Genomic DNA, 13,108 nt, shown 5'->3' with positions numbered 1-13,108 from the left:
GAAAAGCTGAGAAAGAGAGAGAGAAAGAGAGAGAGATGGGTTTAAGGTGACAGAGGAAACTGCAGCAGTAGCAGTAGCAGTGGCGGATGTGGTGGGGTGACAGCAGGCTGAGGCACGATTGATTTCCGCCGCTGTAAAAGCACTCAGGGGAGACATCTTAAAAACTCACTAGCGCAGCCTCAAACACCTTTAACCGCCCTGACATATGCAACTCACGCCACATAAACAGGATTTTTTTTCCAGCACTGTCTATTTTTAAACTGGGGAAAAATCACGAAGGTGGAGAAAAAGTGAAAACGAGGGAAAACAGACCTGCTGCTGTTCCCTGAATCAGAAATGCAGAACCCCCCTTAACTAAAGCCATGCTCTTACATCACAATGTAACTGTCTACTCAGAGCACCAAATACTATTTAATTAATCTATATAATAAATTAGGCTAAGTGGTATAAGAGTCCTCTAGCTTAGGTTGTGTAACAGGTCGACCTTTCATGTCTCTTTATCCTGCTGTTTATATTGTAACTTACTGTAGCTTTTCTATTTCAAGTGCAGAAAGCTCTGCAAAATGACTATTGATTAAACAATTAAACTACTCTCCTGATCTTCAAGGGAAATGGGTACAACCATTATCTGTAACATATGCAGATGAGAGTAAAACACTTAACCTTGTATAAATCTATCTTATGTCCTTGGCTAGTCCTTATTTGCACTAAAGTGGAGAGCATACAGTTGAGAATAATTACAAGTGACTACTTCTTTGTTATAACAATCTCTGCTTAACACTGTTAATAAATAAATAAATAAATAAACAAACATTTGTATTTACACCATCTCCCAAAGTCATATTTGCCTTTGGTACATTTCAGAATCTTTTAACTTGTCGTTGTGGTTGTGTAAGTAATAGGAAATCAATGGAAGTGGCAGATATAATACTTGCATACGAAAACAGGGACTAAATGATATAGATTTCCAATGCATCCACATGATGACTACTTTAATTTGAATTGCAAATATTTGTTACTGCACATGGGTCCTTTTAAGAGTACGCCTGTATTGATTGCCTAAAACAAGCATTATAGTGATCCCAAGATTACTCATTTGATTTTTCTCTCTCTCTCTCTCTCTCTCCCTCCCTGACATTGTCTGTCTTTAGTTCATAAATTGACGTGACATTTCAAAGCCCAGCTGTAACACAGACGTGTAATTTTGTACGCAAAGGAAAAATCTAGTTTTAAGCAGAAATGTCAACAAATGAGATATGTGTAATTTCTATGTCAAGCTCCTAGAATTTCCCATCTGGCAAAGTGCTGAATTTAGTGACAGTCATTGCAACAAATCTCCCCAAGACATAATATGCACTGCTGCTGTTGCACTGTACATTCTGATCTGTGGTCAGAAATGGAGCTTTCTTAGGAGACTATAAAGCTTTGCCTGGATTGCAGTCTAAACTTTATAAAACTTTAAAATTGAAAATTAAAATTTATGCTGCTTAAAGGCTATACATAGTTTAATCTCTAAGTATATATGGTTCAAAATGCATGTGTGGAATTGCTGGTATCCCAAAATACTTATAAATGTTTTGATAATTGCTAACAATGGTTTATCCAACTACATTCCATTCTTATGCTGTGTATTGTATATGATTGCTCAATTCTCATTTCTTGTCTTATTATTATTCAATGTCTTATTATTTTGACAGAAGACAAATAGGCCTAGGAGCTGTAGCCTACATACTACACATGTAGCCTAAATCACCATTATAGAAGTCTCAAATGTCTCCCTACTGGACATATAAGACACTACATATGGTGTAGAAGCCACTGCTTGTGTCCTGTGTGCACTACAGAGTATAGCAAGCCATTTGGGATTTGGCCAAGGTTAGCCTTTCATTGGCTGGAAGATGTGAACAGTGTAAAGTGTGTGATCCGCACTGATCCCTGTTACACCAGCTCGTTGTTAGGTTGCTGAAAAGGCCTGTAATCACCATACGGTCCTTCATCACCCTCTAGTGGTCTTCATCAGTACACACAGCATAGGTCACTGTCTGGCCCACATGCTTTCACCCCAGCAAATGAGTGACAATTACAGAGTTCAGCTTTAGAAGTTTTTCAGTTTTTGTACAAATTCATCTTTAAAAAAAACTTCTCGCTTTCTACAGTCCCTTCGAGTTTTGGGTGAGATCTTATGGGTCAATGTTCACACGGTTTTGTAAATAATAGTCCAGACATTTTCCAGGACATTGTCCCACAACATATGCCTGATGTTTCTCATGAAAGGTTACCTTCTAATGACTCACATCTGCCAACATCTGTCAACAATTTAAGCTCTAATGACCCCTTTCTAACTGCAACACAGACACACAGACCATTCCTCAACCAGTTATCATTGGATCACAAGCTTTACTCAAATTATTAGAAATGAATTATACACTTGCTCACTATTAAAGAAAACTAGCTGGCTAAGTTAACACAGTATGAATAAATTCAAACCCCTCTTCCCCACCAAACAACCAAGTAGAATATGCCCAACGTTCGTAACACTGACATTAAAATCCCAACTCTGGCCAAACATTTTTTCCAGATGAGATCCTATCAGTGTGATTCATGTGGTGATATAAAGGTAAAATGAATGGAAGTAGACTGACTCTGCTGTGTGAAAAGATCTGCTGACCCTCACTGGCCTTTGATATTTTTTCTGCAATCTAAGCTAAGGAGAAAACACTAAAATATGCAATTTCAGATGCTTAATAGTCCAGCTTTACAGGATGCATGGCAACCCTGTCAGTGTTTCTTTGTGATGCTTGTGTAGCATTTTTACATTGCACTTCTACAGTGCAACTGCAAGTTTACATAGTTTCCTTAGATGCATCTCAGATACTAAATAATTATATATAGCAGAACTACCACTGAAATTTAATTTAAGACCATAATCGCTCAGTGGTGGGAGCTGTAACTGCTAACCACCTACAAATAGTTTTACACTGATATAGTCCGTGTTGAGTGCTTGGGGAAACAGCTGCAGTGTATATAAGGAGGTACACTGAAATCTGCAGCTCTCTGTTAAATCTTCTGAAGTAGGTCAGTAAGAAATCTAACTTTATTTCATTTTACAGAGTATATCAGTGCCTCATGAACAGGTCTATTCATGCCTATTTAATATGACTGTAAATGTAATCCCACACTGGAGCAACCATGTGTATTAAGGAATGTGTGTTATTCTTCATAGCAGCAGCAAAGCTGATGTGTAAATATGGCCACATTTTGAAATATAAAAATCAATATCCATTAAGGGACTAAACACACGCATAGCTAAAGCCATACACTTCCTGTGGGCCAAGTATTGAAGAATATTTTATACATATAAAGAACTGACTGACAGACCAAACCAGATGACAACCAGCCACTTAACAGTGACAGTACAAGGACTTTCATTAATTCTGAATTTTATTTTATACAGGGTCATTTAACATTTATTATACAGTCTTCATTAAAAAATTATTTACAGTTCAACTGATCAACTGGTGAATTTAGGCACAAATGAAAAAAAAATTCATCAATAGAAAAAGCATTCAGATAGTTCAATCAGATTTAGTATAGAAGGTCAGTAAGAAGTAAATCACATGTTAATGGCAATGACAATGCATCTGAATAGTTCTGTGAAGATACTATAGTACAGATACTTACACTTTTCTCAGTTTCAGAAATACTGACCAAAGGTGCAGCTGCAAAAGCACAGTGTAGAGCTCCAAATCTGACCCGTGGTCTGACAGCGAGCTTTATCACTACAAAAACCTATCACAATCTCCAGCCTCAGGTAAAAATGACTTGTGGTTTCTTTGGAAATACTTTGTTAGGCAATATAGGACCTATGCATCACAAGCAATGATTTCATGAATAGAAAGAGGCAGCAAATGGCGGGAGAAGATTAAAGAAAAGTAGTAAATGGTAGATAATTGAGAAACCTTTTTTTAAAAGCAGGATCACTACATTACCAGCCTGAAATCAAAATAATAAGCCATGTAGCCAATTGGCATTTACTGTGGGAATGCTAGTGGAATCCTGCATTTGCCTGAACACATTCATCTTACTTAAAAAAGTTTTTTTTTTTTAATAGTAGTGATTTATTATACTATGCAAAATAGAGCTTTCTTCCTTAAGCTGCATTCAGAAAAATATCACTAATTAGTAAAAAATAATTAAACAAATGCTGACAGGTTTTGTGGCTCATGCTGAATTGGAAAGTTGTCAGACCCTAAAACTATAAAGCAAAATCCCCAAAAAAAAAAAAAAAAAAAAAAAAATACAGGCTCTCATACTTAATACATGTCTCCCAATACCCTGATCTGACCATCGCAGCTCACACCCTCTCCAACAAACCATAAAACAGAGTAATAACATGTAAAGTAACATTTCACTGTATCAGTTGTTTACAGAACTATCAATCATTGATGTAACACAACCAAATGCAAACACCAAAGCAGAAACTTGACAAGAAATGATTAGACAAAGCTACGTGATTAAAACATTTTCCCCCCAAGAAGACTATTCCTTTTATAGACAGCTCAAGTAGACTCATGAGCTGACTGGCAATTTGTCATCTTCAACACACCCTAAATGTGGACTGAGATCAAACCACAGGCATTCAAATCATCTGTGGCTCCTCTAATCACTGCAAACAGATACACACATGTCTGAAGCATGACCCTGCTGGGAGAAGCTAACCATGTTTATATCGTAAATTTGAAATCAATTCTCCATATTTGGAAAAGAGTCGAAGACCTTTAATCTGAACCAGAAAAAACTCCCACACAGTCACAGCAAATGATCACTTCAATGCCAACTATGCCGGTTATTTTCTTTTAGCTCAAGCTTAACCATATTCTTAGTGTTAGCTTGTGCCTTAAGGTAAAATCACCAAAACTAGACTTCATAAAGCTCTGAGTCTATACATTCACACTTCGTAATAGAACAGATTTTAGTAAAGAGCAACCTTCCCAAACTAAAACAAATGCAAAGTAAAATTTGCATTGCTATGGTCCTGAAAAAACTATGCTAAACAATGCTCATGTCACATGAGATTTCAGATAGAGCTTAATTTTGATACTAACAGGACTGAGGAACTACTAGGCATCAGGTTCATAATTCTTTCCTCTATTGGTGAGCCATTGTTAGACAGATCGTTTAGACAGATTAGGAACTTAACATTTTAAAAGGAATAAATGACACATGCATAGACTTTTTTTCCACAGACACAGCCAAGCTGGTGTGTCGTATGAAAAGTGCACGATAGAAAAGTCTTAAAACAGTGTGAACACTGAGACCTATCAGAGACACAGCTGGTCTGCTACGTATCGGCCATGGCTGGATCATGGCACAGGTGAGTGTCATGCATGTTTTGGCTTCATTTGAGATGAAAGTGACCAGGAGCTATTTTCCCCTTCATCACAGAGACAGCCATGGGAAGATGGAGATGTGGCAGAGCTAGATGGGTCGCACTCTCAGATGGGTGTGTCTGTCTGCCTGTGCATACGTCGCTCAGCTGCGGCTGCCAGCACCCTGCGGCGCATGTTCACATGGTCTGAACTGGAGCCCTCTTCTTCAAGCGAGGGTGGGACATTATCATCATCCTCCTTAGAGGCAGGAACAAACGAGGAGGAAGAAGCTTCTTCTAAATTGCTTTTGTTCAAATAGCGTCTGCAAGAATAAAACCCAGAGTAAGTTGTGTCATAAATTGTACAGTATCATAACTATCATGTGTTACAGTGGAATTACAAAACACCTTAAAACACTACAGTTCACCCACTTAATGGGGGTGGCAACAAAAGGACCAGTAATGAGTATTAGCAGACCTGCGCGCTCTCTGCAGCAGCTCCTCTTTCCTCTGGAGCAGCATCCTCTGTCTCTCATCTGCAGATTTTGAGAAGCGGCTGCCACGCACCTCAAGGTCCTCTGCCTCCGCAGTGCTGGGCTCTGAACCCCTGCTAGCTCCCGCAGGCTCCTCCGGGGCTGGGCTCACCTGAACGGATGCTCGTTCCAGGGGCTGAGAAATTTTTTTATTTAACCATCTCGTCATTTAACCCGAGTCTTGGTTTGCAGTTACAGTTATTTAATGTTCTAGTGCAAGCCAGATATTATGTTAGCTCTCAGTTGACTCAGCAAAAAAATATTTTATGTAAGTAAACTTCATTTCCCCATGCAGACAGCATGGTCAATATACCTTAGACCTTAGTTCAACTAATATTTTTCGATAAATTTTAAAATTGCAACAGGCTCAGCTAAAGTAGGAAAAATCAGCTAGCTGTACGGAGAGTAACAATCCACCTCTACTGGGACACTGGTTTAGCACATAGCTTTGGCAGGACTGTCTTTCTCTGAGAGGAACTTCAGCCATCATTTTTTCCTTCTTTCTTTTCATGTTTTGTGTTTAAATGTATTTCAAAGCTAAGGCAAATTCATATGTCATATGTCTTATTTACACATGTAAGTTCTGTGTCAGAAAATGATATATTCTGTTGACATGGACAGGTTGTACAGAACTTGAATGCAAGAGAGTGAGCTGATCAGTAAGTATTCAATTTAAAGAAAAGGAAGGACAGTATAAGAAGCTTTTAAGATTTTCTCATCAAAATATTGTTAATACTCCAGATACAACATTTGTTTCCAGAAAAATCATTTTGGGGTTTTAGATCTGAAGATAAAAGCTCACGTTTTCCATGTCTAACTGTGGGGATGTGACTTTACCTGGGCAGGGAAGGGCACTTGGATCCTGCCCTCCAGGATGTTGTCAGTGGTGACTTCCACAGAGCGAGTGAGCTGCAAATCTTGCAGCACCAGATGGTAAGGAACCTGGGGGAACATCTCCTGTATCTGATGGGCCTAAAACAACCAGCAAGAAGCCTCTTTGAGACAAATATTTTAAGATATCAAAGATATAGATGACACAATAAAAATTCCAGCACAGCTTTAAGCATTCATAAATGCGAACAGAAATCTCTCACCATGGCATTGAGCTGCGAGTTGTTGACTTGTGCGATGCCCAGGATGTTGGTTGTATGCATAACTTCCACAGAGAAGCTTGGGAGCCAGCTAGCAATTCGTGAGCCTAATAGGAGTGGAGACATTAGGAGTGTAACTGATTGTGGGATATAAAAAAATATGGGATGACAATCTTAACTCAGTATCACAGTATCTGTTTAAAAGTTTCAAACATTAAATGCCTTTAATTAAAGGCAAGGAAAGTTAGTTGGTTATGGGAACCCTCAATATTGTTAAATAGACTAGCTATGAGAATCAATCTTAGTTTATTAAGAAGATGTAGAAATAATATCAGACACATATACCTAGTGGACACCAGGCCAAAAACACTATATTCACTATATTCAGACATGTTTTAATACACCTGAGCAGCTTCAATAAACACATGTACTGCAAACATTAAGCATGTAAAGCACCTAAACATGATGGTAATGTGTGAAATGACTGCTCATACCATCGAAGTGAAAGAAGTGATTATGCTGGTTGAGGTGAGTTCGGACATCATTTCCAGGTCCTGCAGCCATGTTCTCATCGGCTGGTGCCCTCTGCCCCTCCTCCCTCTCTCTCACGCCCTCATTAATATTCAGTGACATGCGGCATGTTGGACAGGAGGTGTCCTGCTCTAGCCATGAGCGCAGACATGAACTGCACGTACAACATACACAGGGATATACATGAGAAAAATCACAAAACCATTACACAGAACAGTGAAGACAAATGTTCCAATCATATACAAAAAACACCATACATACATATACACACTATATATATATATATATATATATATATATATTTATTTTTTTTTTTGCTTTCTATCATGAGTATCATGAATATTTTTTATGCTGCAAGCTGTTTTATAAGTCTCCACGACAGATTAATGCCCCTTTCTCAGGCTTACCTATGGAAAAGGTGTCCACAGGGCAGCTTCCGTGCTGAGGTCATTGAGTCCCAGCAGATTGCACAGTCATCATTATTGGCAACAAGCTCATCTGGGGTCGCTACTGCAAATCTACCAATGACAAATAGCAGAAAAGCAAACACCTCAGATCTCAAACTAAAACTAGACACAAAAACAAGCTTATATCGAGTAAACAAAATAGGCAAAACGGCTTCCTAACCTGGACTCCATATTGTCAATGACACGCAAGTAGTTCTTGTGGCGGCGGATTCTCCTCTGCACCTCATGGAAGAGGTAGCGAAGCTGCATAAAGATCACCAGGCTGGCCATTGACAGCCAGATATTTCCAAAGAGCTGAGAGGAGGAGATGAGATCAACTGATGAAGTGGAATTTTGAAAACAACTGGTAAAAATAAGTTTTACTGATTTTTATCTGTACCGGTCTACTAACCACTGCGCTGTCTAGACCTTGTTTATGTATAAATAGTGTTAGTTGTCCCTTACATTTCTTCTAACATATGGCTGTCCATGTTCTTTTTTTCCCCTTTGTAAGAAATATACCCTTGTTGTGATGCACATAATAGCTTCATAAAAAAAAGAATACAAAAGGACAAATCTTAGATTTAGGTTTTTCTAAGCACATCACATCTTACGCCACATCCTGGGTAATTTTTCATTTGACTGAACAGGCTGATGGCCACACATAGCCAGACGATGAGGAATGAGGAATGGAATGTCACTTTCAGAGCATCCATAAAATCCAACCTAACAACTGAAAAATTACAGAACTGTGACAACTATCATTCAATGCACCTGACTACACCTGAATTTGCTGAGCCAGAACAAAAATATCAGAACAGACCAAAAAAAAAAAAAGAAAAAAGAACCACCGTGGATGGGACACCAATCCATGGCAGGGCACTATGCACACACATTCACACTCAATCACACCAAATGGCAATCTATCTTAGCCAATCCACTTACTGCCATGTTTAATTCAATTCAATTCAATCCAGTTCAAATCAGAGAACCCTGAGGAAACCCATGTGGACATGGGGAAAACATGCACAGAACCTCTGCACAGACATTAACCCAAGCTCAGGATCGAACTCCCTGCACTACCATGCCAACAACTCCTTTATTGATTTTAGCAAAACAAAAGTTTTCATTTGTTTTTTCATAGCTGCCCGATGAAGAAGTAGGTTTAACAAAAAACTATTCCTTTACTGACTTTTGCAAAACAAATTTTAAATTTGTAGCTATTTTTAAACTTAATTTGATTCATGGTGGTGTGACGCACCTCAATGCTGTAACTATAAAGCTCACTACTCCATCGAACCCTGCTGGCCTAGACACATCGGCCGAGGCATGATCTGGTTGACGGCAGAATAGATTTACTAGGTGGATAAACTTGTGTACACTAATGACAGACGTTCTTTACAGAATCATGAATGTGCAGGCATGTGGAAAGAGTGAAACGCTGTGGAAAAACTGAGCAAAACATAGTCCAAAGTCCTGGCATATAACTCTCCTTTTATATGAAGTCACTTTGCGATTAAACGTGCTGAGAGAAAATCTGTTACGTTTGATGAAAGGACACCATGTTTCATGCTGGCCAATGAATTGGTGATTTTGGGATGTTGAATATGGATTATTCAGGCTGTATGCAGGTATCAAATTAAATGAAATACTTTTTTAAATGACTGTTAAAAACTCACCAGCATGTGGATGTGATGCATCAGGTCAAGGCAGAGGAGGGTGAGCTCCATAATGAAGTCAGTATAGTAGACATAGGTGCCTTTGCTCTCCCAGGTGCCTTCATGGTTCAGGTCCCACAAGTGAATCGAGTACCTACAAAAAGCAGTAGCCAGACCTCAGAGCTGTAGTTCTCTCCATGCACAGAAACCTGAGAGAGCTAAACAGCTCCAGTTTCACAGCCTACAAATGACACAGCGCAGATGGTATGCTTATACTGGATACTGAAGACAGGAAAAATGCTTACCTCGTAATAACATGCCCAGTGCGCACTGTAACAAGTAAACACTGGGGAAAAAAAGGCAAAGATTTTATATAGTAGTGATATTTTATATCTAAAGGAATTAATTTTCTCTCAACTGCTGTAAAGCAGTACAGAAACTGAAGGTTTCTTACCTCAGCAGCCATAAATGCAACAGTATGCATGCCATGGAGATGGCCAACAAGGCCACAGAGCACAGCTAGACCTCCACAGCACAGCAGCATGGACACTAGCAGGGCCAGCACTCGCACATGACTGCTCATGGGGGTTGTCGGAGAAAAGGACAGCTAAAAAAAATTAAAAAACAAAGAGGTAAAGGAGAACAGTGTTCATTATTGATTAAAGTGGCTTCATTATAGCTAAAAAACAGTATAAATGTTTCCTTAGAAATATCAGATAAGATTTAAGGACAATTCAACTGTCACCAAAGAATTCATGCCAACTCACTGTACTTCCATTAGTTCTATTTGCACAAATTATCAAGTCCATAAGAAATATATAAGAATTTCACTACTGGGATTACACACAGAGCAGAAAAACAAGGTAACAACATTAGGCAGGTTACAGTTTCTCCCATTGTGCATACATAAAAGCCTTAAATCCTGCCTTAGGGTCCCAGCACAACCTTTTCATGTGTTGCACAGAGTTCCTACCCCACCCTATGTGTTGGAGGTCTTCAAGAACTGGACTTAGACCTTTTTGCATAAAGGCCTAAATCCAGGCAAAGGATGTTTCACTAAAAGTTCTACAACTACTCACATATTCAAAGCGATCTTTACAGAGCTGGACCATGAGATGGAGGAAGATTAGAACAGCGAACCACAGACACCACAGCACCACCTCTTCCACGGTCTGCACATTCAGCACTCCAAATATGAAGATGAATTTATAGAAGATAAAGTTCCAGAACTTGTCCTTCAAGTGCTGTTGTGGAGAAAGTGGACACAGATGCACAAGAGTTTATTTGTGAACAAGGGTTGACGTAAAATTTCATAGCTACCAGTACTGAAAGTTATATAATGAGCGAAAGCAAGAACTCTTAATGGTGGGGGTCTGATGGCAATAAAATTGCAACAGTATGAAGGTTCTGCCACATGCACAAGTGCCACAGGTAAGATTTCAGAATTAAAATAAACTTAATTGGCCAAGTACAGTCACATGTATGAGGAATTTATTTTTGGTTAGATCTGGAGGTTACATAACAAGACAGGGCAAATATGCATTAACAAATGCTAACAATAATACATTTTAGATATTATATATGGATGTCTCAAAATACAGTACTCAAAATCCAGAATTATTAGCACCCTTGGTAAAGATGGGTAAAAAAAAAAAAAGGTCATGAAAACATCTTTAAACATATCTTAAGGGTCCCCCCCCCTTTATTTACTTTAAACTGAATTAGACTTCTCACACATTTTCAATGTGGAATTAAGCTAATTAACCACAAAAACAGTGGCAATAATTCTCTAGCAGTCTACCTAAAATGCATACACGGATCTGTATTGGCATTGGATCAGACATATTTGAATCTCATTCACTGACGTATTGTATGTCATGAGCATGTGTCATGCATGCGAATGTAGGATACAGTTCATTTTAAAGCACATTTGTGATGGTACACAGACCTCTAATGTCATCACCGTGCAGAAAAAATTAAAAGTGGAATCAGTGAAATTCCTGCACATACATCCTGTGATTGCAATGAGTGAAATGAGTGCAAGGATAGGGGCAGAATATCAAAGTGGGACTGACTTTTTCATGAGGATATAACATCTGTCAAATCTGCCTACCAACAATTCGTCCTTACCTGTTTCTCACTGACCCTCAGAGGACCGAAAACGATCCACTGGATCACTTTGGCAATCAGCATGAGGACACAGCATGCGGTGTTCACCAGAACCTGAGAAAGACATGCAGTTTACCTCATCACTACTCTCCTGCTCATACAAAAGAAAGCAAAGGAATAGTTCAAAAGTGTGTAGATGCACCAACCCAAACAAACAAGCTGTCTGAGATGAGATAGAGCAGGATATCAGTGGCCACATTTCCATCACTGTCAGCTTGCTCCACTTGAATGTTGTCTATGGAGCTGCTCGGAGTTTCTCCTGCAGCTGGAGCTTCAGTCTCTGTCACAGCTGTGTAGGCACTTAGCAAAGTCCCAGCTAGCAGCACTGCACTCAGGGCTGTGTAAGTCTGCAAACTGGGCCATGGAAATCTCTCCAGAAACACCAGAGGCATGGTGGCAGTGTCCAGCGTCCAAACTGCGTGTCAGTTTCACAGACCAGCTGCTTTTTTCCCAGACTCAGCTATCCCCAAACTGTTTATTTAACAAGCTTTAGGGTTTGAGTCAAATAAAAAAAGATACTCCTGTAACCTATTAGCAGATTCAAAGCAGATACAGATCTATTATACTTAATTATTTAGATGTCTATACAAACATTTACTTAGAAACCTGGCTTTTTCGTTCGTGTCCGTTTTGAGTCTCATCCCTACAGGTTTACAGTACTGCTTTCCAAATCGAGTGACATTAGTTTCAGCAGTGAAGAAACACTGATACAAAACGCGTTTAGCCTCTTCGCTTCAGAGCGCTTAGCGACAGCTAGCTAGCTGTCAGGCTAACAAGCTAACTTAGGCTAACAAACTGTCCAAACGCTTCAGCTGGCTAAGATTAATGTTCTTAAGCGGATTAATAGAAACTATACCGCTGAACAGAAGGACACATCACACTCCTGTGCCCTTTTTCGCCCTCGTCCGCTCGACGAAGATGTCTGAAGGATAAAAGACGCTCATCAGCATGTCAGTGGGTTGTAGTCTCTTGTTTTGTTGTTCCAGTCGTTTCTCCGAGTTTCGCTACCTTCCCCCTCTCACCTTTTCCGGTGCTTTTACGTCATGAAGCTTCTTCCGGTGCTTACGCAAGACTGTGCGCGTGTCATGTGCTAATATGGCTGCTAATAAGCAACAGTAACATTTCAACACGTCATTATTTTTATGTATATTTGTACCCCTCTAGTAGCTACTGCATTACAAATAAAACAGAATAAACCCTTTTTGTTTCTACAGAAATTACATCCTGCAAAAGTTACGAGTCTTTCTATAATAGAAAAGGAAATATATTTAATTATATTATATATTTTTATATCACTGTTTCCATGATATAG

At 39.1% G+C, this 13,108-nt stretch overlaps 1 protein-coding gene across 1 annotated transcript; it reads right to left on the bottom strand.

Annotated features, from left to right (window-relative positions):
- Nucleotides 1–3,423: 3,423 nt before the first annotated feature.
- amfra (autocrine motility factor receptor a) lies at nt 3,424–12,828 on the bottom strand. The gene is made up of 14 exons (XM_053237211.1): nt 12,653–12,828; nt 11,943–12,283; nt 11,758–11,850; nt 10,707–10,871; nt 10,082–10,234; nt 9,933–9,973; nt 9,649–9,781; nt 8,151–8,284; nt 7,931–8,041; nt 7,487–7,677; nt 6,996–7,099; nt 6,739–6,873; nt 5,847–6,037; nt 3,424–5,691 (listed from the first exon to the last, which is right to left on the bottom strand). The coding sequence occupies exons 2-14, from the start codon at nt 12,186–12,188 to the stop codon at nt 5,496–5,498; spliced, it is 1,893 nt and encodes a 630-aa protein (XP_053093186.1). The 5' UTR covers nt 12,189–12,283; nt 12,653–12,828; the 3' UTR covers nt 3,424–5,495.
- Between the last annotated feature and the right edge of the window lie 280 nt (nt 12,829–13,108).

This window comes from Pangasianodon hypophthalmus, chromosome 9, assembly GCF_027358585.1.
Source record: "Pangasianodon hypophthalmus isolate fPanHyp1 chromosome 9, fPanHyp1.pri, whole genome shotgun sequence".
Lineage (NCBI taxonomy): Eukaryota > Metazoa > Chordata > Actinopteri > Siluriformes > Pangasiidae > Pangasianodon > Pangasianodon hypophthalmus.
The sequence above is the reverse complement of the archived record's forward strand: the minus strand, read 5'-3'. Positions and strand labels throughout refer to the sequence as shown.